The 24,513-nt window shown below is 39.3% G+C and overlaps 1 protein-coding gene across 1 annotated transcript; it reads right to left on the bottom strand.

Moving 5' to 3' along the window:
* Window positions 1-4,938: 4,938 nt before the first annotated feature.
* On the bottom strand, window positions 4,939-22,728 carry LOC149847312 (transmembrane 9 superfamily member 1-like). The gene is made up of 12 exons (XM_089998376.1): window positions 22,412-22,728; window positions 16,355-16,547; window positions 9,018-9,122; window positions 8,752-8,769; window positions 8,551-8,645; window positions 8,321-8,473; window positions 7,975-8,109; window positions 7,621-7,787; window positions 6,402-6,496; window positions 5,820-6,193; window positions 5,459-5,732; window positions 4,939-5,385 (listed from the first exon to the last, which is right to left on the bottom strand). Exons 1-12 carry the CDS (start codon window positions 22,502-22,504, stop codon window positions 5,318-5,320), a joined length of 1,770 nt encoding a protein of 589 aa, XP_089854502.1. The 5' UTR covers window positions 22,505-22,728; the 3' UTR covers window positions 4,939-5,317.
* Window positions 22,729-24,513: the final 1,785 nt, after the last annotated feature.

Below are 24,513 nucleotides of genomic sequence, written 5' to 3'. Positions count from 1 at the left end.
GTGTCTATTCTTGTGGGTACACGGATGATCCTTTTGCATACGGCATCAAATTGGTATCAGAGCTTTGGTTGTTCTCTTCGATCATTGGGACATTGCCAAGTTCGAGTGTAGATCCTATCTGAGCAAAGAGCAAAGGGACAGTTCACCTCAATTAGTTCAATCAAAGTGTCGTCAGATTCAAGATTCATCAAGGGATACCAACTTTGGGAGCAGACTTTGACCAGAATATGGATTATCACTCTTCAATGACCGGCCCTTCAGTTTTCCAGCGACACTAGTGTACCTGCACGACATCAATCCAAGGCAACTTGAGGCCAACACTATGATCGGTCATATTCAACGACGGAAGAACATGGTCAAGGATTTTGTGAAGTTGCAGACATGATCACTGTCGCTGAAGCAAGTTAGAGAAGAACCTCAATGTTCAGTGCGTCTAAGAGCAATGCAAACATGACCAGATTGAATTTTTTTAAAGAAACCCTAAAGAGGGCATTTGAATCTGTCGTTGATGCTGCCTATCGACCTACCCATCCTTCAATTTAAGGGTCTGGGCTAGGCCATGACATCACCAGAGCCACTATGTCGCTCATGGCACACCAAAGTCACCCTTGCTGGAAATCACAGCTGCAGTAGCCGGTAGTGGTTTGAAACCCACTGCCAACCTCTCTTGGCCTCAATCAACAAATCAGGCTGGCGGTTTCACCGCCGGTGAGCACCTAATCTCCGACCACCCGCCAGTCAAGAACAACTGATGGGGTGGTCGTTTACTAGCCGAACTCACCCACCCCCATGGCACCAGTGCAGTTGGTGGTGGGGAAGGGCATTCTTTGCCCTAACTCGGGTGGGAAGCCCACCATTGCATCTCTTTGGGGAATAGGTTCGAATACGATCTGATTCTCCCCTTTAGCCCAACATGGGGCGGGTTCAGTGATCGCAAGCCATGTGGGTTTGGGTTTGGGTCTGGTTCAGGCCCAAAGCCAACATAATAGAACCAGTTTAGAAGCCCCAAACATGATTCATATGGGTTTGGGCCCAATTCTAGTCAAAAATAGGGTTATGGGTCCTCAGACTCAGTTCCTTTGTGTTTGGGACCTGTTCAGCACCAGCAAGAATGAGAAACCAAGTGTGCCAACCCTTATTAGTGCAAAGTGGAGCTTCCAGAGTTTTCGTTAAATGCAGGGATATCTTATGATTGAGACTATGAAGTGTGATTTTTTTAGTACCATTATGAAGCATTGCAAGGTTTTGTTGGCAACAACATGACTTCGAGGTCTACCCAAGTGTAATGGGATGAGTTGCAAAAGGATTGAGAGAACTAAAGTTTAGGGCAGATTCATACATGGGAGGAGATGCAACGTTTGATGTACACCAAGTTTGTTTCTCCTGATCTTGCTCGAAAATCCTTAAAGCAGTACATCCAAGAAAGCATACGTGTTCATAAAACTACTACTCAAACCCAAGTAGGTGAAACTGATTTAGAATTCAATCCAAATAAAGATTCAATAGAACCTACCCAAGACCTTTTTAAAGTCTCAGATTCAATTAAAGAAGATCTGGATCTAGAATCTCATGATGAACCCAAATATATTTTATTTGATCCTTCAAAACCCACTTTAAAATTTGTTGGCCAATTTGTTGATAAACCCAATACGTGTTCATAAAACTACTACTCAAACCCAAGTAGGTGAAACTGATTTAGAATTCAATCCAAATAAAGATTCAATAGAACCTACCCAAGACCTTTTTAAAGTCTCAGATTCAATTAAAGAAGATCTGGATCTAGAATCTCATGATGAACCCAAATATATTTTATTTGATCCTTCAAACCCCACTTTAAAATTTGTTGGCCAATTTGTTGATAAACCCAATACGTGTTCATAAAACTACTACTCAAACCCAAGTAGGTGAAACTGATTTAGAATTCAATCCAAATAAAGATTCAATAGAACCTACCCAAGACCTTTTTAAAGTCTCAGAGTCAATTAAAGAAGATCTGGATCTAGAATCTCATGATGAACCCAAATATATTTTATTTGATCCTTCAAAACCCACTTTAAAATTTGTTGGCCAATTTGTTGATAAACCCAATTTGAATTTCAACCTGAATCATTTAGATCCAAACCACATAGAGGTTACGTATACCTTACCCAATACCAAAACCAAAATCCTGATGTCCAAAACATGTTCTAGCCTCTAGTGAATCCTCTCAAACAAAACCTTGTGGGATTTCAAAATCCCCATGTGGAGCATGGAATGATGGGTACCTCAGTGACAGCTTTTGATTGGAATATACCTATACTGGATCTATTTGATCCATCTGATCCAGATTTGCATGTCAGCCTAATGAAGGACTACGAGTGGTTTGGCAAAAACATCCCTAGTTTTTCTGTGCTTTTTAGAATGGGATGTGTTCAATGTCATTAGCTTGAGATGTGTAACAATGCTTTTTAGAGTGAGAGTGAGAGTGAAACCGGGTCGATTTGAGTTCATCTTTATTATTTATATTTTTTATAATTATTCAATTGGATATAGTTTTTGGATCATGTTTTGAATATTAGTTGGTATCCAATCTACCTCAGATCCATATTAGCAGTAAAGTTTTTAGAGTTTCTTTATTGTTTGCTATATATATATATATATATATATATATATATATATATATATATATTGTAGGAAGACAGAGGAGAGCTAGATGGATGACTGGGTGATTTTAGTTATTTTTCTTTCAATTTTCTGTTATTCTTATTTGCCATAGTCTCTTAGATTCTTAGCTGCATTAAGGTGCCTATTCTTGCAAGGTTCAAGGGTCATCCCCTTGAACAACTGCATCACAACCACTGGAAGCTGAAAAAATCCAATAAGCACATACGATTGCAAATGTGCCCTAAGATATGCAGTCTCAAACCACCTCTTCACACTACACGGCTCTCTTTTACCAAGTTGTGTTTTTGCCACGAGGAAGAGACAAGTTCCCATCTTCTGTTTATTGGCCCTGGAAAACTCTATGCTGATAATGGGTGAATTGATTAGATGGGGAAAACATAAATTTCAAAATAAAATTATAGATCATTGTTGGCTTATCATTTATCAGACTATCATATGGAGGCTGCGGAGATTGAGAAATCAAATCATTTTTTAGAATGAGAACTCATCAGAGAAAAAAATAACATTTTAAGGAGTCTAAATGCAGTAAGGGAGCAGATTCTATTCAAAAGTGAGCTTTGTGTGCACCCTGTTATCTTAAAATGGAGATAATGCTGGGAGTTGTTGGATTCCAGCAAGTGAAGGTTACATCAAACAGCAATGGCAGATTGGCTTTAAGAAACCAGGACCATATGGAGCAGTTTCTACAGTGGGTTCGCAATCCGTCGCAGCAACAAAGAATTAGATTGGTGGAACGAGATTCTACAAGATATCAAGCGATCCATGCATATTATCACTGAATCTTCAAGGCGCACCCTGGTTAGGTTATTGAACACACATACTGAGGGGAGTGGCTGACCAAATTTGGTGAACAAGAATGTTAGATTAATTGCATAAATTTGGTCATGTGCATGTCTGTTCATCAATGAAATCTTGCAATTTCATAACTAGAAGCCTAAGCATGAATTGCGACACTGGGACGGGATCTTGCAAAGAAAAACCACCGAGCTGGTATTATTCTTGTATTATTTAAAGAATAAACAAGGGTCCACCTAACCCTAGCTTAACTATAAAGAAAAATTGCACTTTAAACAGAACTGGACATAACATAATTTCACCCAGAAAAACATGTTAATTCACATTCATGTAAGCTAACTAACAAGGACAGTGAAACTTGCAAAACAAACATGATAAACTTCATGTCATATAAATTGCGCTTTGAAGTCAAATCAAACATTTATTCATTTACACTCACAGTAGGGTCCCTGTGAGCTATACTGCTGCATTTAAAAAATCAAACTTAAAAAAAAAGAAACAGAAACATAGTCAACCCATGCCACGTAAAAGAGTGACTTGCAACACTTGAAAACATAGTGCAAGGCAAGCTAGATATAAGGCTATGAAGTGCAGATTTGTTAGCTATGATAAAGAAAGAAAGGTTAGAGATGCATTGAACCTATTACTTAACGAGTCTGTAAATTTACAGTCTTCAACAAATAGGTTTCTTAATGAGATTCCAAAAACATGATGATGCAGTAGGCCTGCAACATTCACACAGTTAAAGAGATCGGGAGCCAAAGCACCAGTTGACACATGATGGGAATTTTAATTTTTCACAGAAACATATTGAAGAAAAGTTAGAACCTGATCATATGATGAAGCTGAAGGCATCGATGAGTGGAAACCTGCTATATTAGAAAAGAAGATGACACTTGAGTGCAACTTGGGACCTAATGTCTTCCCTAAATGATGTTGAACTCATTTTTTGCAAGTGGATATATAAAATAAAGCATATTGGTGATGGTTCCATTTATCAATTTCATAAAAACTAATGAGATTTAATTTTGTCACCAGATTGACTTTCTATTGAAGTGTTCTCTCTTTGGTTATTAGTTGCAGCCAATTTTTTATGGTTGACGGATGTTAAGATTTAAGAACTGTTTCTTGTGTGGTCACCTTCACAGAAATATTTACAAAAAGCAATGTTGAGAGAGAAAGACAACAATGAGGCAATAAACTAAATGTGCAAATTCGATAACCAGGAAAATGTAATCAATCATATACGTTGAAAACATGGAAGCACTCGAACCTGATGTATTGGGGCAAAGATGCTCCAAATTCAAAGAGAAGCCCACGTTGAGCACTGAGCTGCCAGAATATATCAGGTCACTGTTTAACAGAAGATGACTCCAAGAAGCTAAAGATTTGTTTTAAGGAAAAAAAAAAGACAAAAGGGGAAAAGGAATCTGACCTCAATTAGACAACCAATTCAAGAGTGTGCACGAGAACCCACAATTTTAGCATAATAAAGATTCAAATACTTCGGCCATGTTTCTCATCATATTTCTGGGTTCAATATGAGCAGAAAAATGTGCAATACATTGTGCAATCTAAGATTACAGCTGTCAAAGAAAATCCTAACCCTATATAAAGGCAAAAATAGGTCATTTGCCTCAACTGAGACCATGTCAATACCATTGAAAAACAAATGAGACAGAGAGCGAGAGAGATTTGCTTTTTGCAGTGAGAAATTCATGTGCCTTATCCAAGAAAAGTCTAGAGACAAAAAAGATACATCTTCCAAAATCCAGTGGTTTCCAAAACACTGCCACGATCTGATATGCATACACCTCATGACTCAGCAATCACAAGCCGCTATCATCTCAGCGATACCCTAGTCACACTTGATATTTCTGTAGATCCTCCTCACAAACAAAGTTGATCCAAGATAGCCAACAGCCCCTGTATTAATCATCAAAGATTAGAAGATTACTCCACTCTAATAGGAAATGGAAACAGAAATGGCACAACTTACCACAAAGGATTCCTAAACCAAGACAGAACATAAGCGTATAGCCAAAGTAGAAGCTGGTCTGAAAGAAGCCTGACATCTTAGTTTTCACGTAATAGTAGTACACAGAATACAGGTATACATAGATGGCCGTTGATGCTGCAGAGAAGAATGAAGTCCATTGCCAATGATAATTTTCAGCATTCAACAAGAAATATGTGCCCACAATTGTGACACAGACTGTCACAATGATAAGGATCAAGAACACCAGCAACATGAAACCATATACATAATACACCTGCATAGCAAGTAAAAGTTACATCCAAACAGAGAAAGCAAACCTGAAACTCGGATAAAGGCTAGTGAATCTAAGAACAATTTATACCTTGTAATTCCAGAAGGATGTGAAAACGAAATACATCTCAATAAATATGCTTCCAAAGGGAAGCAGGCCACCCATAAGAGAAACAACAGAAGGTGTCAAGTACCACTTCTTTTCAGGAATTGGACGAGGAATGTTCTTGACACGACAGGGATTGTTTGGGGCCCCACTCCAGTTCCTTCCAACAACTGTACCAAGAAGTGCAAGAGGAAATGAAATGAAAGCCCAGATAATAAACACAACAACCATTGTTCCAAAGGGGATAGCAGCCAAAGATCCATAAAATATAGCAATGGTGTTGAGGATGAAACCGATGCCAAAGCACATAAATGGGAAGAGAGATGCTGTGAGGATCATCGATTTGATCCATTTTTTTCCTGATAAGATTTGAAAAATAAAGAGGTCAGAAGCTGCAGACATGGAACATAAATATGAGATCTTACACAACAAATAAAATGCATAACCAACACATACAAGCACACATATACAAGTTCACTTTAAAGAGCCCAGGAAAAAGCATATTTCAGTGTATATTGCTATGTTAATTTGAGAGATAAAAAAGAAAAGCTTGTTAAATAGACATACCACCATTTCGTGAATAAAGTCCTCCACTCACATAACCAGAAATGAATGAGGTCAGTGCATAACAAACAATAAATGTGGTGACAATAGCTCCTCTCCTGCAAATTCAGAGCACACCAGAGACAACAATCAAGAGCAACTCTCCACAAGATGGAAAAATACAATGAGAGAAGAATAAGCCACTTGCAATTGCTAAATTTACTGACAGTTCAAATTGGCCACCATCATATGCTTTTATGTAGTTTTCTCTCTATCAAAAACATGAAATCACTCAATCACAGAATGTATTTGGGGAAAGGAAAATAAAGAAAGAAAAAAGAAACTACCATGTATAATGGTAATTCAGACACTATGGGAATTAAATAACAATGAAATCACGCTTTGCTGCTCATTTTTCTTTCATGCAATTCTCAGTGTAAGAGAACAATCTTATAATTTTGAAAACAAGTTATCAGGCATGGAAATACTATGCTATTAAAGTTTTTCCTTTTTTTAATAGCACTATGCTATTAAAGTTAACTAGAGGTAATCTATGATAATTACACAAGACCCTTCAATGTACACTTGGCCTGAGTTTAGGTAGATCCAGCCATCAAATGATAGGTCTGGCCTTCAGGATCAAGGCATTAGGATTGAATCAAGTAGAATTTTGAGCTACTTTATATGCATCATAACATTTGAAGTTTGAACCATTTGAACTATTGATACATCCATCCTTTTTAATTTTGATCATGTGACCCATTATTTCCGTCCATAATTTAGACCATATGATCTTTTAACTTCAATTGAACCTAACAGACAAAAAGCTGAACATAAAGAATGCATCCCATATTCAAGATAGAAATTTGATGATAGCATCTAATCAGGTAACAAGTACACCATAACAATAGCATGTAAGTTGCAATTTGTCAGAATAATGCTGGGAAGCCTGTTAAAATTCACTACAATTAAACTTAAAAATGATGAAGAATACTTTATGCCAGCCCGCTTGCAGAGATTTCCCAAAGATGGGAGCGGCCCTATACACCCAAGTTTGGTAACCTAGGATAGATGAATTCTTGCCACACATCCCTAAAGCTAAGCTCTCCTTCAATTAAGGGGAAAAAAGGACAAGAAAAGAAGATGAAACTTCCAGAACATGGAGTTGGGACATCATAGAAATACCATAACAACATCACAAATAATGGATGGACAAGGAATCAAAAGATTGCATTTAGCATACCCTATGTACAACATTCCAATGATAGCCAACAAGATGACAAGAAGAACCAGCATTGCAAACTGTGCACCAGTACCAACAAGTGCTGACAGTAAAACCAAATTACGTGGAGTCCTAAAAACATCACCATGCACCAGCTTCCATCCAGACTCTTCACTTACATCCCTTTCCTGATATTCCATTTGAAATGAATTAGTTTACATGCTACAGTCAGGTAGTTGGGAAAACTCTATCTGCAAGCATTTTGTTAAAATATCTATAATCGACAACAAGAATTTAAAATCACAAACAGAATAAATCACCTCAAAATAAAAATAAATAAACAAACAAATAACAATTAAAGAGTTGAAAATTCACCAAAGTCTCTAGATCATCATCTTCTTTGGCATACTTTGCATAGTCATTTCTGAGAGTCCGCATTAATATCATAGAGACTAAACCAGTGAGGAAGATGACCATCATGAAAGAATTCAAAATGGAGAACCAATGAATCTGGGCACAATGAAACCAAATTTAGTGCAAGATAAATGAATCTTGTTATACAATTTTCTCTTAGCACCATGAAGTGATATGACAAGGATATGAATGGAAGGTAGCACCAAGTTGCAAAAGGTTCTCAATGCTTAAAACTAAACATGGTCACTATAAGAGAAAAACAACAGGAAACAAATAATAGCTATTAAAGAACAATTCCTTCATTCACCTGGTGCTCAAAGAAAGGATAATCCAGGTAAACATCAAAACGACGTGCAAAAGTTACATTCGTTTGAACCCATTTGACTGAATATGTAAGTTCCAACATCTTTCCAGCTTCCAGGGACTTAGGATTATCTTGTGTAAGATTTGCATGAATAATCTGCAAAAAAGATGAATTTAACTCAAATAAACAAGAAATGAAAAAAGAAGTGGGAGTTGTGAACTCTGTATACAAACCTGGTCACCGTTATATTTAATCAAAATATTCTTGTGTGTGGAAAGCATATGCCTGTTGTCCTTGATTCTATCAGAATGTAGCTCACCAACAAAGCCTAGCCAACAAAATAATTAATTCACATATATAGAACAACAAAAATAGAGAACGCATTCAGGGATATAAAGGAACCCTGATGATCAATTCATAGAGGAAAGGCATACCCCATAAAGGCAAGTCATCTGAAGCTCACCACCAGCACATGCCAGCAATCAGAATAATAATTAAATAAACATTAAGAATGTATATCACAGAAAATAAATAAATGAACACAACAAACACCAGCAGCATCCCTATATGGAAGCAAATTACATTACAGCCTTAAACACCAATAGCAAGCATGGAATCAAACATCTTCATTGTATAATTTGACTGAACAGAGTATGAAGATTTATGATCAAGCAAGAAAATCATGTAGCCCGTAACATACCAATGAAAAATTCAAACCAATAACTATTCTCTATTGCATCTTTGAACTGCTTCACCTTTGCAGCATCCAGCTCAAGTTCACAAATTGGTGCACGGTCAACATTCTCTGAAAAATAAAAAGTCAAAACCTGCCCACAACTCAAATGAGAAAACAAAAAATGTCCACAGTTATGTCAAATTAGACACTGACACAAGTAGGTGTGTCAACGGATCGGGTTTACCCGAACCAAACCCTGTAGGGTCCAGGTATGGTGATAAATAAGAAGACCCGATTAAGACCCGGGTCTGTACCCGAACGACCAATTAATACATGGATCTGGGTATAGTATGTGAAATTTTATACCAGACCTGGGCCCACCCGAGTTCCGATTAAGACCAGCAATTTTTCAATGTAAAAATGATAAAAATATTATTTTACTGGGTATGATTTCTATTATGGTGGGTCCGATTAGACCTGGGCCCGGATCCGATACCATATCCAAAAATTGGGGCCAGGTCTGGTTCCACCTGGGTCCGAACCAAACCCGACCAGTTGACACCCCTAGACACAAGTGAGGGACACAACACAGGCATAACTAGCATGAAAGGAGAATTTTGTAAAACTAGGACACAGCGAAGTGACATGGTCGCAGACATACACATGCACACTCATGCACACAGAAACACAAGCATACACTATGATGTGTACGCGTGATTGAATGGTTTTGAAATTCAAAATCTAACAAAATAGACCAAGAATGTCATCTCAAAGTGCAACTTTTAAAACAAAATTCTAAGCAGTTATGATGAACAAACATCAAATAATAAATTCAAGAGTCTAATACAGAAAAAAAAAACCATGACAAATATTTAGAAAAAGAAAAGTATCTGCAAAATGAAAGATCAAACTGAATAAAAGAACACAATGAAGTGAGAGACATGGTGTTGACCAATTTCCACATGGGTTTAGCTGTGTCTATGAAGTGTCATCGCAGTGTCTGTCATGTGGACAAAGGACAGGCATGTTGAGTGTAATGTCCATTTGGCATAGATCCACAAAGCTTCACACAGATTCAGCACTCCAAATTGTTCTTTCTTATAGATTTGTTATCAGTTTTTGATAAAACTGCCTTTGGTTGGCAGACTTTGTCCTGAAAACCGAGAAGGAATGGGAGGAGAGAGAAAATAGCACGGTCTTTTCTTGGAATCGGCAGTCACTCTGAATTCACGATGGCTGCACTAAACTTCATTAAGATAAAATAGGTTTTACAAATCTTTTACAATGACAAAACTACCCTGTGTTAGTAATGTATATTACATTACAATATAACATACATGTGGACTATATGGATCCTCTACTGGATCCATATCCGATCTGTATTCTAACACCCTCCCTCAAGTTGTGCATGGGATTGAACCATGTGCAACTTGTTCTTCAGATACCAAAAACGGTTACTTGTGAGACCCTTTGTGCACATATCAGCAACTTGGTCGTCTGAAGACACATAAACCGGTTTAATCCAGGGTTACCGGAAGCGCCTAGCTAAAAGGGGAAGTGTGCTTCCCCGAAGCGCGCTTCGGAAGCGCGAAACGTCGCACTTCCGAAGCGTGGGGGGAAGTGTCCCCCTTTTTTGGGAAGCGTGTTTCCCTTTAATGGGGGACGCGCTTCCCTTTAATGGGAAGCGTGCTTCCCATCACGCTTCCCCCACGCTTCTCCCTCGCTTCCCCTGTTTTTTTTTATTTTTTGTATTTTTTATTTTTTATTTTTTCGCTTCCCCCTCGCTTCCGAGACGCTTCCTAGGTCGCTTCCAAGACACATCCCGAATCGGTCCTAAGTGGTCCCACGCTTCCCTGCTTCCTAAAATTTTGAAAGTGCCTCGCTTCCCGCTCCCGCTTCCCGTATCGCTTCCCGCTCCCGCTTCCTCAACTGGCAACCATGGTTTAATCTCTTTGTCTGCTACTTTTTGTCTGATGAAATGTTGGTCAATCTCAATGTATTTGGTCCGACTGTGATGAACAGGATTGAACGCAATTTGTATAGCACTTTTATTATCACACATGAGGGTTGAACTTGAGATACTCTCTCCCATCTCTGTAAGTAAATGTCTAATCTAGGTTACTTCTGTTGTGGTAGTTGTCATAGATCTATATTTTGCCTCTATGCTAGATCTTGCTACAGCTTTCTGTTTTCTGCTACTCCATGAGATAAGATTGCTTCCAATGAAAACATAGTATCCTGAAACAGACCTCCTTTCATCTGGGTACCCTGCCCAGTCTGCATCTGTATAGGCCAATATGTCATGTTTCGGTATTACCTATGAAGATTGAGCATATATGAGTTCATCACCCACCGTGCTTTTTAGATAGCGAAGAATACGTTTGACGGCATCCATGTGACCAGTCTTTGGTTCATGCATGAACTGAGATACTTGATTCACAGAATATACAATGTCTAGTCTAGTAAAGGTAAGATATTGTAACATGCCCACTAAACTGCGATACTTGCTTGCATCAGGATACAACTCACCATCATAAATGCTGAGTTTTTTATTGACAACACTGGGTGTAGGCACAGGTTTGCAATCTGTCATTCCTGCTTTGGCCAGAAGATCAAGAGTGTATTTATGTTGAGTTAATGACATTTTTCCATCTTGTCTGTCCACCTCTATACCAAAAAAATATCTTAGTTCTCCAAGATCTTTCATCTTGAATCACATACTTAGTAAAACTTTAATTTGTTGAATATGGTCTGAAGCATTATCAGTCATCACTATATCATCAACATATATAAGTAAGAAAACCATAGTGGTTCCATCCCTGTATATGAATAAAGAATGATCTAGTTGGGAACGAATGAAACTGTGGTTCTGAATCTCTAAGGAGAAGCTTTCAAACCATGACCTGGAGGCTTGCTTTAAACCATACAATGCTCTAGTTAATTTACATACATGTTCTTTTGGGTCTCCCTCTGCATAACCTTGAGGCTGCTCCATGTAAACCTCTTCTTTTAAATCACCATGAAGAAAGGCATTTTTAACATTAAGTTGACTAAGGCTCCACCCATGTTCAATAGTCAGACCAAGGATAATACGAATAGTTCCCATTTTCACCACTGGGCTGAAGGTCTCATTGTAATCTTGACCATATTATTGGGTGAAACCTTTGGCAACAAGACGTGCCTTGTATCGTTCAATGCTACCATCCGGTTTATACTTAATCTTATACACCCATTTCGAGCCAACAACATTTTTATCTGGGGGACGACCAACTATCTCCCATGTTCGACACTCATGAAGTGCCTCTATCTCTTCATTCATTGCTTCAATCCATTTGTTAGATTGAACAGCTTGACAAAACTCAAGTGGTTCCTCATGTTTTTCAATCTTGGATAGAAAGATCTAAAAATCCATAGAGAAGTTATCATAACTCACCTATTTTTCAATAGGATGCCTTATCCTGCTTGATCTTCTTGGCGCCTCTCTGTTACTGGATAATGCCATGTGTTCTCCAACAGGTGTATCTGTTTGCTCTATGGGTCTTCTGGTGTAGACATTTCCTTTGTATCTCAGACATTTTGTTTCTGATACCTTATCTAAAGTCGTCTCATCATGTATGCTTTTAGGATCCAAAGTGGTATGTTCAGCAGCATGTGAAATAAGTTCAGCACTGAGCCATGGATCATACCAATTATCTGTTGTGTCACCATGTTCACGACTATGGTTGGCTTTATTTTTCAGAAAGTTATTTTCATCAAAAACAACATTTCTAGAAATTTTGACCTTCTTATTGGCAGGGTCATAGCACTTGTACCCCTTGTGTTCATCTGCATAACCTACAAATTGGCATATAGAGGCTTTGTCCTGAAATTTAGTTCTCATGGATTTGTCAATATGTACATAACATATGCATCCAAAAACTCGTAACTCATCATAATCAGGGTGTACACCAAAGAGAACATAACAGAGAGACTGATTTTCAAGGATAGGCATAGGAAGACGATTTATCACATTAGTGGCAGTGTGAAAAGTTTCTACCCAAAGACTGATGGGTAAATTACAACCATGCATCATACTCATTGCACTTTCCACAATATGTCTGTGTTTACGTTCAGCAATTCCATTTTGTTATAGAGTGTATGGGCAAGAAACTCTATGATGTATCCCATTATCTTGGAGAAAATCTAAAAATTCTTTGGAGAAATACTCACCACCTCCATCATATTGGAGAATTTGAATACTTTGAGAGAATTGATTTTTAACATAGGCATGAAAGTGACGGAAAATAAGAAAGACCTCTGATTTGTGTTTCATGAAGAATATCCAGGTAAAACGAGAGAAACTGTCAATAAAAGATACATAATATTTACTTCCAGAAGAGGAAGGATTAGGAGTTGGACCCCAAACATCAAAACATATTATCTAAAAAAGCATAGAGGCTCTTTTATTTATTTGATGAAAAGGAAGTACATGACTCTTGCAAACTTGACAACTTGGACACATTTTATCCTTCAATAAAGGTGAAACGAACTTTGAGAGAAAACTATTGGACACTAATTTTTTAATAAAGACTTGACTACAATGACCAAGACGAGAATGCTAGAGATCTGACTTATTACATTTGGATATACTTAGGACGTTTTTAGAGACATGATCAGACTTGGGCTTCAAGACACTGGAGGTTGGATCTTCATTGAAGACATACATGTTTCCATGTCGCTCTCGTTTAGCGAACATCTCCTTCGTTTGAAGATCCTTGACAAAGATAGAAGTAGGAGTAAATTCCACAAATGAATTGGTAGAGTCAACAAGTTTAGAAACAGAGACAATATTTTTCTTTATATTTGGTGCATGAACAACAACAGATAAAGAAATAGATGACTCAGACAAAGGAATGAGGACGTTGCCTATGTTTGAAGTAGGGTGGCGAGTCTCATCTCTAGTTACAATATTAGATTTACCAAAATAGGGAACCAAAGTAGAGAACTTACCTGCATTGCCAGTAACATGAGTTGTTGCCCCAGAGTCAACATACCATATTCCATCATCATTTTGTTTCAGGTTCAAGTTTGTCATCGCAGATAAGAAAAGATCCTTAGCATCATCACTGACCTGAAATCTACCTGCAATTCCTGATATAACAACATTTCTATTTTTTTGCGCTCTATTCCGGTTTTGTAGGTTGAACCAACAGTTGGCTTTGATGTGACCTCGTTTATTACACTGATAGCATGTGAGAACATTCTTTGAAAAACTGACTGTGGAATTTGGTGTAGGTAGTAACCCACGTCCACCCTGGATGGGAGTTCCCCTGCCTCTACCACGTCCTCCTCGTGCACGATCAACCATCATCCATGTGGCAAGAACCTCATGCGTAGATGATTATTCTGCTGAAGTATCAGACATGCTTTTCAGAGTCATCTCGTACTGAAAGAGTTTGACACGTAATTCCTCAAAGCTGAGTAACGTAGGCAAGCATAATAAAGAGGTCACAAGAACATGATACTCTAATCCCAAGGCATTCAGTGTCTGTTGCACCTTCTCTTTATCTGACACTGGATATCCAACCATGGCTAATTGATCTGTGATGCTTTTGACTTGATTTAATAATTCAATAATGCTCATTGCCCCCTTTCTTAACATCTGAAATTCGCATTTAAGAAACAACACTTTAGCCTCTGATATCTGAGAGTAGGTCTGATCTAAATCCTCCCAGAAAACTTTAGATGTGCAATCATCAGGAATGGAAATCAATACTTCTTGTAACAATGTGGAAGTGATATACGTGACAAGGGCCTGATCACGCTTCATCCAAGTAACAAATGCAGGATTGCGAATAATATTCGGCAATCCTCCATCCTCTTTGGCTTCGATTGTGATAAATTCTGGAGGCATTGGAGTGGAGTCATCCAAGTGGCCTGAAAGGTCTTGACTTCGAATAAAAGGAGTAATTTGCCTTTTCCAAGTCAGATAATTGTTGGTCGTTAGCTTTTTCGAGACTAATTGTCCCAGGAAGTTGGAAGAAAGACCCGAATTACCAGAAGTATCCATTGATAGATTGTTTGACAACCGAAAGACACTAGTGACTGAAACTAAAATAAAATAAAACTAGTCTGGCTGAAACTGAAATGAAGGACTGACAGAAAATTAATACAAGATGAATGAGAATAGACAGGCGTGACAGGCAGATTTCAGACTAGCAGTAATGAGATGTTTTTGAAACGATAGAGAATGAAACTGAGAAACTAGAAATGATGGAGAAGAGGATCAGAAACCAGCAGCAACATGATATGGGAATGAAACTGAAAAAAAAAAAAAAAAAAACTCGGCTTTATAAAACTGAAAGGAACTCAACTTAAGAAGATACGGTAGCAGAACTCGGCTTTATGAGGGCGGAAGAGAACTCGATTTAAAAAGGGACGATAGCAAATCTGAAAAGGTTTCAGATCTGCGACAGATAAACTCACTAAGAGAGAATGAAAATAAGACGATAGCAGATCTGAAAAGATTTCAGATCTGCGACAGAGAGACTCACTTAAGAGAATAAAAATAACAGAAGGGAAAAGAAGGATGAAGGTAACGTGACCTGTCGACTTTTCACGTTGATGGAGCACGGGCTTGACAACTTTTCTTCACGCCCAGAACCTGCACTGCTCTGATACCATGATAAAACTGCTTTTGGTTGGCAGATTTTGTCCTGAAAACTGAGAAGGAATGGAAGGGGAGAGGAGAGAGAAGAGAGCACGGTCTTTTCTTAGAATCGTCAGCCACTCTGAATTCACGATGGCTGCACTAAACTTCATTAAGATAAAATAGGTTTTACAAATCTTTTACAATGACAAAACTACCCTGTGTTAGTAATGTATACTACATTACAATATAACATACACGTGGACTATATGGATCCTCTACTGGATCCATATCCAATCTGTATTCTAACAGTTTTAAGAACAAAGAAATTGCTGTAATTACCATTCCTTTCTAAGAAAGACCAACATGTTTGGCATTAAGTAAGAAAAGACCTATTGCAGGAAGGTTGGCCAGAGATTGCTTCTAAAAATGCCAGCCCCTTAAGTTCATAAGGAGAATATTTGAATCTTTTTTTGTTTGAATTACTATGTGCAAAAGCCACCATAGAGAATTGAGAATTATAAGCCATTCAAATTACTAAATAGGAACTCTATGTATAAGAATCAACTATTTCGCAACTGGGCGACTAAAACTAATATGCAGGGCTTTGGCAAATTTGTAGATAGGGAATTAGGAATACACGTTTCAATAGAGATACAAATAGCGCTCCACAAGTGAAAGTTATTTTCAAGGTAAGAATGATAAATGATAACATAAAGATATATCAACATACTTCTAAACTTTATGTTGAACTGGCTGTCAATGAGTTCATTCCCACCAAGAACCTCACCAAGACCACCCCATTTGTGTGCAGCATTACCAGCTGGCTGGCAAAATGGAAGACTGTAGTAGTTATATGTTTCTTGAGGATTATTATAAGGTCCAACCTTGTTTACCCAAAGAGTGACAAGTTCATCCAACTGATACTGCAACCAAACGAATACACCCACAGTTAATAGAAGAACACACTCTAACCACCTATTTCTTCAAAAGGACCTAGGAATATTCTGAGGAACTTAAACAGTATTAATAATCACATGATCTATAAAAGAAAAAAAATACAGTGCAAAATACATTTTCTAGAATAGCTCAACCAAACATTTTGTGGGAGAAGAAAAGGACTGGTAGTATATATAATGGTACAAATCTGCAAATTTATGGCTGAAGAATCAGACTTCAAAGAATAAAAGCACAAGACCTTAAAGGTTTAGGCAGTACTTATAGAAGTACTAAACCATATTGGACTGCAATAAAAGATTACCACATGAACAAGTTTAGATCACTATTTTCCTCAGGAAAAACCTTAATAATTAGCAACACTAGAACAAGAAAACAAGATATTACTTCCAACGGCATCATTAGCAGATAAAATGGTTAGCACCCATGAACGCAACAGTTTCATATGATTGTCAACCAAACTGTCACAACAACAGAATACCGTAGCCAAAAAACCAACAGATACACTAGGATCAGCCGCATTTACAAAGCAACAAGAAGTGTCGACGTAAAACAGAACAATAAGTATTCAATAATAAGAACATCTGTTTGTGCATGGTGCATATCTTTGAGTATGTCAGTGGACAAAGGTATCACAAACATATCATCATGTGCAAAAAAAATTACTCTAGTCTTCATGCCCTTGAACACTGGCATATGCAAGATGTTTCCCCCAATACATGTTAAGATCAAGTTTTTCCATCGACATAAAAGATTACAGCAAGAAACATGCATGTACACAAATATACACATGCATCCACATGAATTTATGACACTTTCCTTTCGGATGGGAAAGGCCATGTACCTTCAGCTATGTCACACGGATACTCCACTTTGACTCCCATTCCATATCGCCTTATGCATTAGTCATATTGGAAGCTTCATAAAAATGGGTATATCCCCGTTTCCATAGCCATCGCATGACATAGATATTCAGCTGTCACATAGACACTTCACTTTTCCCCGTGTGTCCTTGTAATCACAAGCCCACATGGATAGTAGACATGCCACAATACTTCTTGCATATAGTCACTAATTGGACATGGTCAACGTTGTGGTCATTCTAATCCATGCATGCCTCCAATTACTTTGCCCCCAATGTTGCTACAACATGACTTACTTGTTAAAGACCTTTAATAAAGTCAGACTTTCTTGAACTTTTCTTCAAATAGTTTCTACAATATGCACATTGTTGATTGATCCAAGCCCCTGAGGCAGCTTGTTTGAATAAAAATATTTATTACAGAGGAACAAGAAGATAATGGAACTCAAAGAATTGAACTTTCCACCTCCTGTGTAAAAGCCACAGGAACCAACCCATCAACACATTGTTATGTGACACACACACACACACACATATATATATATATATGGAATTCAAAAGCATGCCCATAGCGATCACAAATGGGCCTGGTTATATGTCGCCAGGTAGTGAGACTGCAAGAAAAAGAATGTTGAGAGCTATGTCACGGGGACACAGAAAAGGACGGGGGATGTGCCATTTTTGTCAAAAAAAAAATTATCAAGAACAGTATATAAGATCACACAGCATGAGAGTGCATTGGAGTATCCTTGTGTCATAAGTTGGAAAAAACAAACCAAAAGGTTATGGAAAACATATTTGTAAAACCTTCGTGGTCCACTGCTAGGTACACAATTATGTAGGATGTTTCCAAAGACACCACTGGAAATAGCTCTGCATAAACTTAATAGTGAAGTACAAATCTTTTATAGTTAACTCTTGTTACGTTCCTGGGCCCACGGGTGAGGTCTGGGTACAAGAGTAGGTTTAGGTGAGTCAAGTCGGGTAGAAAAACAAGGTCTGTTATGGTCCGTTTTGACAGAGTTTGGGAGAAAAATGATTTCTCTCAAATGGCTGAACATAAAGGGCTGATTTTTTAAGACAAGCTTCTAGACATGTGGGGAAGGTCCTGTTAAAATCTTAGGGCCTAACTCCACGGGGTTTGAGAGTTATGAGCTTGAAAACAGATGGAAGAGTACTAGGTTCAAACTGGGTCTGGACGGGCTCGGCTGGGTTCAGTAAAAAGGTCAGTTCTCTCTACTGGGTTATGGTCTGAGGATGATTTTTGGATGGTTGATTGGGGACACGTGGGATAACCTATGGTTCAAATTTGAGGTTTAGATCAGGTCGAGTTAGGGTGATCTAACTCAAGGGAAGTTGGGTCAAATTCTACAGTTCACAGCATGCAAAATAGGTTGGGTTTTTTTAACCGGTTTGAGTTTAAGGGGTGAAAACGAGGGTTTGGATTTATGTTAAGGTTGGTTTGACTCACTAGGACCTATAGGGGACTCTTGAGAAGGTCTACTACAGTTCAGAAGATCCAGGGAGTCGTCTGGGTGCATAATGGTCCAGCAAAGGTTCGGCCACCGCCGAGCTCGAGTCTATCGTCCTCCTTAGGAGGGGCCAAGGTACCAAGCAGGGTCTGAACTTGATGTAATCACGGAATGGAGACAGAGAGAGAGAGAAGACTAGGGGCTTCAAGAGAGAGGGAGAGGCGATTTTGAGAGAGAGAGAGAGTGAGGCAATTTCAACTCATTTCATAATGTTCTCAAAGGAATTACAAGGCCCATATATATAGGCCCAAGAGGGGAATTTGCACCTTTTCATAAGTTTCCAAGACAAATTGTAAATGCAACTTATTTATAGAAAACCCACTAGGCTAAATACCAAAATTAAATAACACCCAAAATCTACTTCTAGTAAAAGCCTTCATAAGCATTAGGTAGCACCAACTTGGCTTAGGTACCACCTCCCACGCCTAGGCTATTTTGAGAAAAAAGCTACACCAACTTCTAAGCTTGTATTAACCACATCTCACAAATTTTTCAAAATATCCAATATGGGCAAGTTGCCCCTCCCAAAGTGGGCCCCACCAGGACCGGCTGGTTCTGGGGCAGCTTGGTGGATCTCGCTCCAAATGGATCCGCATCATCTCCTCCTTAATATTTGCCTAGTCTGCTAGGCAAGAAACCGGGATACTAGTTCCCGATGTTGTAGTTGAACTCCCTGGATGGAGCTCTATCATACCATTTTACCACTTGAACTACTGATTCATGTCTGACTCCTGAATTGGGTGCTCTTATCTGCCTTACATAAACAGCAATTTTAGTTTGGTGACAACCGAATGCACTAGTTTGTTGTATCTTCTTCAACAACAGAGTCGGCAACTCAGTTTCCTTGATCCAATCAAGATCTATTTGCCACTTAAGCTCTTCTCGTTCACGCTTCAACTCTTCCAACTTGTGCACCATCGCAGTTATGGGGTCACTTAAGTCACGCCATACCAAATCCATGATAGTATGCATTGAGGAGCCCTTCTTCATTCAGAGAATTGGGGGTACGAAGGATTGTTCGCTCTTCTACCAATTTGTTACGTTCTTAGGCCCATAGGTGAGTTCTGGGTTCAAGGGCAGATTTAGGTGAGTCAAGTCGAGTAGAAAAACAGGGTCTGTTTTGGTCCATTCTGACAGAGTTTGGGAGAAAAATGATCTCTCAAATGGCTGAACAGAAAGGGCTAATTTTTTAAGACAAGCTTCTAGACACGCGGGGGAAGGTCCCTTTAAAATCTTAGGGCCTAACTCCACGGGGTTCGGGAGTTATGATCTCAAGAATAGGCTGCAGGGTACTAGGTTCAGATCGGGTCTCAAATGAGTTTTGAGCTCGGCCAGGTTCAGTAAAAAGGTTAGTTCTCGCTAATGGGTTATGGTCTAAGGCTGATTTTTAGAGGGTTGGTTAGGGACACGTGAAAGAATCTATGGTTAAAATTTGAGGTTTAGATCAGGTCAGGTTAGGGAGATCTGACTCAAGGAAGTTGGGTCAAATTCTGCATTTCATAGCATGCAAAATAAATTGGGTCTTTTAAAACAGTTTGAGTCTAAGGGGTGCAAACGGGGGTTTAAGTTTAGGTTAAGGTTGGTTTGACTCACTAGGACCTAGAGGGGACTCTTGAGAGGGTCTGCTATAGGTTTGGAGATCCAAGGAGTCATCTGGGCGTAGAATGGTAAAGCAAGGGTTTGGCCACCGTCGAGCTCGAGACCACCGCCCTCCTTAGCTTGGGCCAAGATACCAAGGTTCAGACCAAGTAGGTTATGAGTCTGATGTAAGAACAGAATGGAGAAAGAGAGAGAGAGAGAGAGAGAGAGAGAGAAATGTGAGAGAGGGCCTAGAGGCCAAGGAGTGAGAGAGAGAGAGGCCTAGGGGATTATAAAGAGAGAGGGAGAGACATTTTTGAGAGAGAGATGATTTTGAAGCAATTTCAATTCATTTCATAATGTTCTCAAAGGAATTACAAGGCCTATATATAGGTCCAAGAGGGGGCTTTACACTTCTTCATAAGTTTCAAGACAAATTGTAAATGCAACCTATTTCTAAAAAACACCTACTAGGCTAAATACCAAAATTAGAATACACACAAAATCTACTTCTAGTAAAAGCCTCCCCAAGCCTTAGGTAGCTCCTACTTGGCTTAGGTACCACCTCCCATGCCTAGGCTATTTTGAGAAAAAGCCTACACCAACTTCTAAGCTTGTATTAACCACATCTCATGAATTTTTCAAAATACCCAATATGGGAAAGTCGCCCCTCCCCAAGTGGGCCCCACAAGACCGGCTGGTTCTGGGGCAGCTTGGTGGATCTCGCTCCAAATGGATCTGCACCAACTTTGTGGTTGGAAAGGTTACACATGCAATTTATTTTTTATCATAGGCACCATGAGAGGTCTTAGTGCAACATGTCCAAACCGTCTCAAGCGACATTCACTTATTTTACCCTTTATTGGTCTGACCCCTAGGCACATTCTGATATATTCATTTTTAATTTTATCCTTTCTTGTAACCACAAACATCCAGATTAGTAGATGCATCTCTACAACATGCACTTTGTCTTCTTGGCGCTTTTTAGTTGCCCAACATTCAACTCCATATAATAGTGTTGGTTTTATATTAGTAACTCGGCCAACTCTATCAAAATATAATATGCATATTGTACCAAGTTTTGACCAGGTCATGTATTGATTCTTAACAATTTCAGTATGATTTCCTTTGAGGGGGGGGGGGGGGGGGGGGGGGGAAAGGAAGCTAAGACAAGTCATGATTTGCCCATTATAGATACCAACAGGAAAAACAAAGAGGAAAAGCACCCGATTTTATCAACAAATCAACCTGCTACATTCATTGAACATGATCCCACATTCTACACTGTTATACTCTGTTAAGGCAAATTTCCCCAAATCAACATGCCAGCATTCGTGATCCCGCGACAACTTAAAAAGCTCTATGGGTGTCCAATCGGAACCATCGCATGCACAAACTCGCTGGATCATTCCGCCCGATACAATGCCTTTATAGATCTTCAATTGCACAAAAACCGAAGGAAATTGTCTTTCTCTATATGGGATTCACAGGGCCTATAGTGAAAACCCCAACAAGAAAACGAGCCATCTTATTATAATCCATAAAGAAGGTCGGACACACTAGCGCCAGTGCGCCACCTCCTTCCGAAAGCATCAACCTCAGAAATTAAAATACAAACCGAAACCCCAACCAACGGAGCCATCATCACAAACGTAACAAACACCTGAAATGCAACAGACACAGAATCTATCCCCAAAAAGGAACTCAAAATGCACCAAAACAGGGACCGATAATCAAAAACACCAAACCATCAAATCCCCGTACAAGAAATACACGCACACAGAAACAACAACGTCGCATGGTTTAGAAGATAACCGAACTGAAAACCCCCTAGAATTCTGAGAACGGCAGCCGGCCGTACCTTGTGATCCGACTCGGAAGCGGAAGATGGAGCAGAGTACCCGAGGAGGAGGAGAAGCGTTGAGAGGGAGAGGAATCGGACCGCTGGACGCATCTCGCCCAGGCGCCTCGCTGATCGCCGTTTGCTACCAGAAGATCTCCTTCGCTCCTCACTCAGTGAGAGAGAGAGACAAACTATCCTGAAATTAAGAAGCGATAGAGAAGAAGAAGATCTTGGACGAGTCTTAACTCTTTACACAGATCCAGAGAACGGACGTCGTCGGCCCTCGCTCAATCGGCGTTCATTTGTTGCTCCTCCAGTGCGTGGACGAAATTTACACTGTCGACCCCGCCATCCAGGAGAATTGACCGTTTGCACTGACTGACAGCCGTTCAAAAGGTCAAATAACGCCCAAATTTTCGTGCGAAATTATAATTTTAGTCTTATTGGCGTTTTAATTTTTTAATAAAAAAATCACACACACTTTTATATATATATATATATGAGAAATGGAAAACAGTGCAACATGCTAATAGAATTCTGGTATTTTTTTTAAAGTTTAACTCATAAATGTTACTTTTTGAAAAAAAGTGTTTAACTTTTTAATTCTTTTCAAGTTCAACCTGGACAAAAAAAATAATCATAATTTTAAAAATATAATTCTTTTAATAATATTTTAGTTATTTTAATAAAGTTGAATCCATTTAATGTTAAATACAACTAATTTAATGCTACATATGTATCACCTCTCTTTTTTTTGTTTCTTTTTGCAAACGAATTCACTTGCAAGTGTATTCGGCATGGTTTGTTTGTTAAAAGTCAACAATGGTGTATTTTCCATGAAAAATACACAGTAATGTCCGACCATGCATGCCTTCCTTCAATCCTTCTTCCATATATTCAAAACATATAATAAAATAATAATTTATAAAATTGAAGAAGAAATTAATATATTCTTTAAAGATATATTGAATGTGTTAATTAGGACATCTATGAAGTTATAACTATTAAGACTACACATGGAGGGATGTCACCTTTTTGAAGCTTACACCAAAGACTAACTCTATGAAGATATTGGCTTCACCAAGAACCAACTCTATAATCTTATCTATTTGTGTTAATTATAGACAAAGTTGCATCTTTTACATAAGAAGAGATCCCATGATATATGTTCTTGACACAGGTCTGGGCCCCCACCCGAGCCGATTCGATCCCCTCAACCTGATGGGGACCAAACCGGGTTACCCCCTGCCCTAGTGAGGAGCCAAAGCCAGCCCGACCCATGGGAGGAGGGCTATCCCAACCAAGCACCCGGGAGGCCGAACAAGATCACAGTTGTTGCTGGCCCCAAACCACCTGATGAGGGTGGCTGGGGCGAAGCGGATGTCGTGTGCACCATCACCGGACACAACCGACCCCAGATGGTCATTGGCGGTGGCTGGGGCGAATCGGATGCCCCAAACCAACACCGGTTTCTGACTGGCCGACAGTGATGCTCGTCATTCAAAGATCTTAAAAGGGTGACCCCAACCGACGAATTGAATGGGGACCCCCCCCCCCCCCCCGTCCGACGATCTGAATGGGCGACCCACCCTGTCCGGCAAACTAAATGGGCGACCCCTTTCGTCTGACGATTAGGAAGAGGGAGGGTTTGAAACCCTCCCGTCTGGCAGACAGAAAAGGGGGAGGGCCAATCGACCCTCCCTTCTGATCCTATCCGGTGATCCAAAAGAGGTGAGAGGGTTGATCGGCCCTCCCGCCTGTCCTACGACCCAAAGGGGAAGGCCAAATGGTCCTCCTTCCCATCCTATTCAGTGACCCCAAAAAGGGAAGGGTCGAACGACCCTCCCTCTGGCTCGAGTGTATTCGAATGGCACGAGGAGGGTCGATCGACCCACCCACACCCTGTCACCGATCATAAAGAAAAAACCCAGGGAAAGAGGATCTGATCCTTCCCCTTCCCTCAAGAATCGTGCATGCACTTGATGATGTCTGCACCAAAAACTGTCTGCAGTGGATCACTGATCCCAACAAAAAAATAATGGCAAAACCAAATATTTCAACAAGAACAAGGAGCTCTGATACCAATTGTTGGATTTAGAATCTGAGAAAATACTTTATTT

The sequence above is a fragment of the Nuphar pumila genome, chromosome 2, assembly GCF_984573655.1.
Source record: "Nuphar pumila chromosome 2, dmNupPumi1.hap1.1, whole genome shotgun sequence".
Lineage (NCBI taxonomy): Eukaryota > Viridiplantae > Streptophyta > Magnoliopsida > Nymphaeales > Nymphaeaceae > Nuphar > Nuphar pumila.
The sequence above is the reverse complement of the archived record's forward strand: the minus strand, read 5'-3'. Positions and strand labels throughout refer to the sequence as shown.

Bases quoted from the DNA above. Each gene is read 5' to 3' on its own strand.
- LOC149847312 (XM_089998376.1), bottom strand. From the start codon at position 22,504: ATGCGTCCAGCGGTCCGATTCCTCTCCCTCTCAACGCTTCTCCTCCTC. The intron at 16,548-22,411 runs GTACGGCCGGCT...GTTTGGTTGCAG, and splicing joins CTTCCGAGTCGGATCACAAG to TATCAGTTGGATGAACTTGT. The intron at 5,386-5,458 runs GTAAGTTGTGCC...TGATTAATACAG, and splicing joins TGGTTTAGGAATCCTTTGTG to GGGCTGTTGGCTATCTTGGA.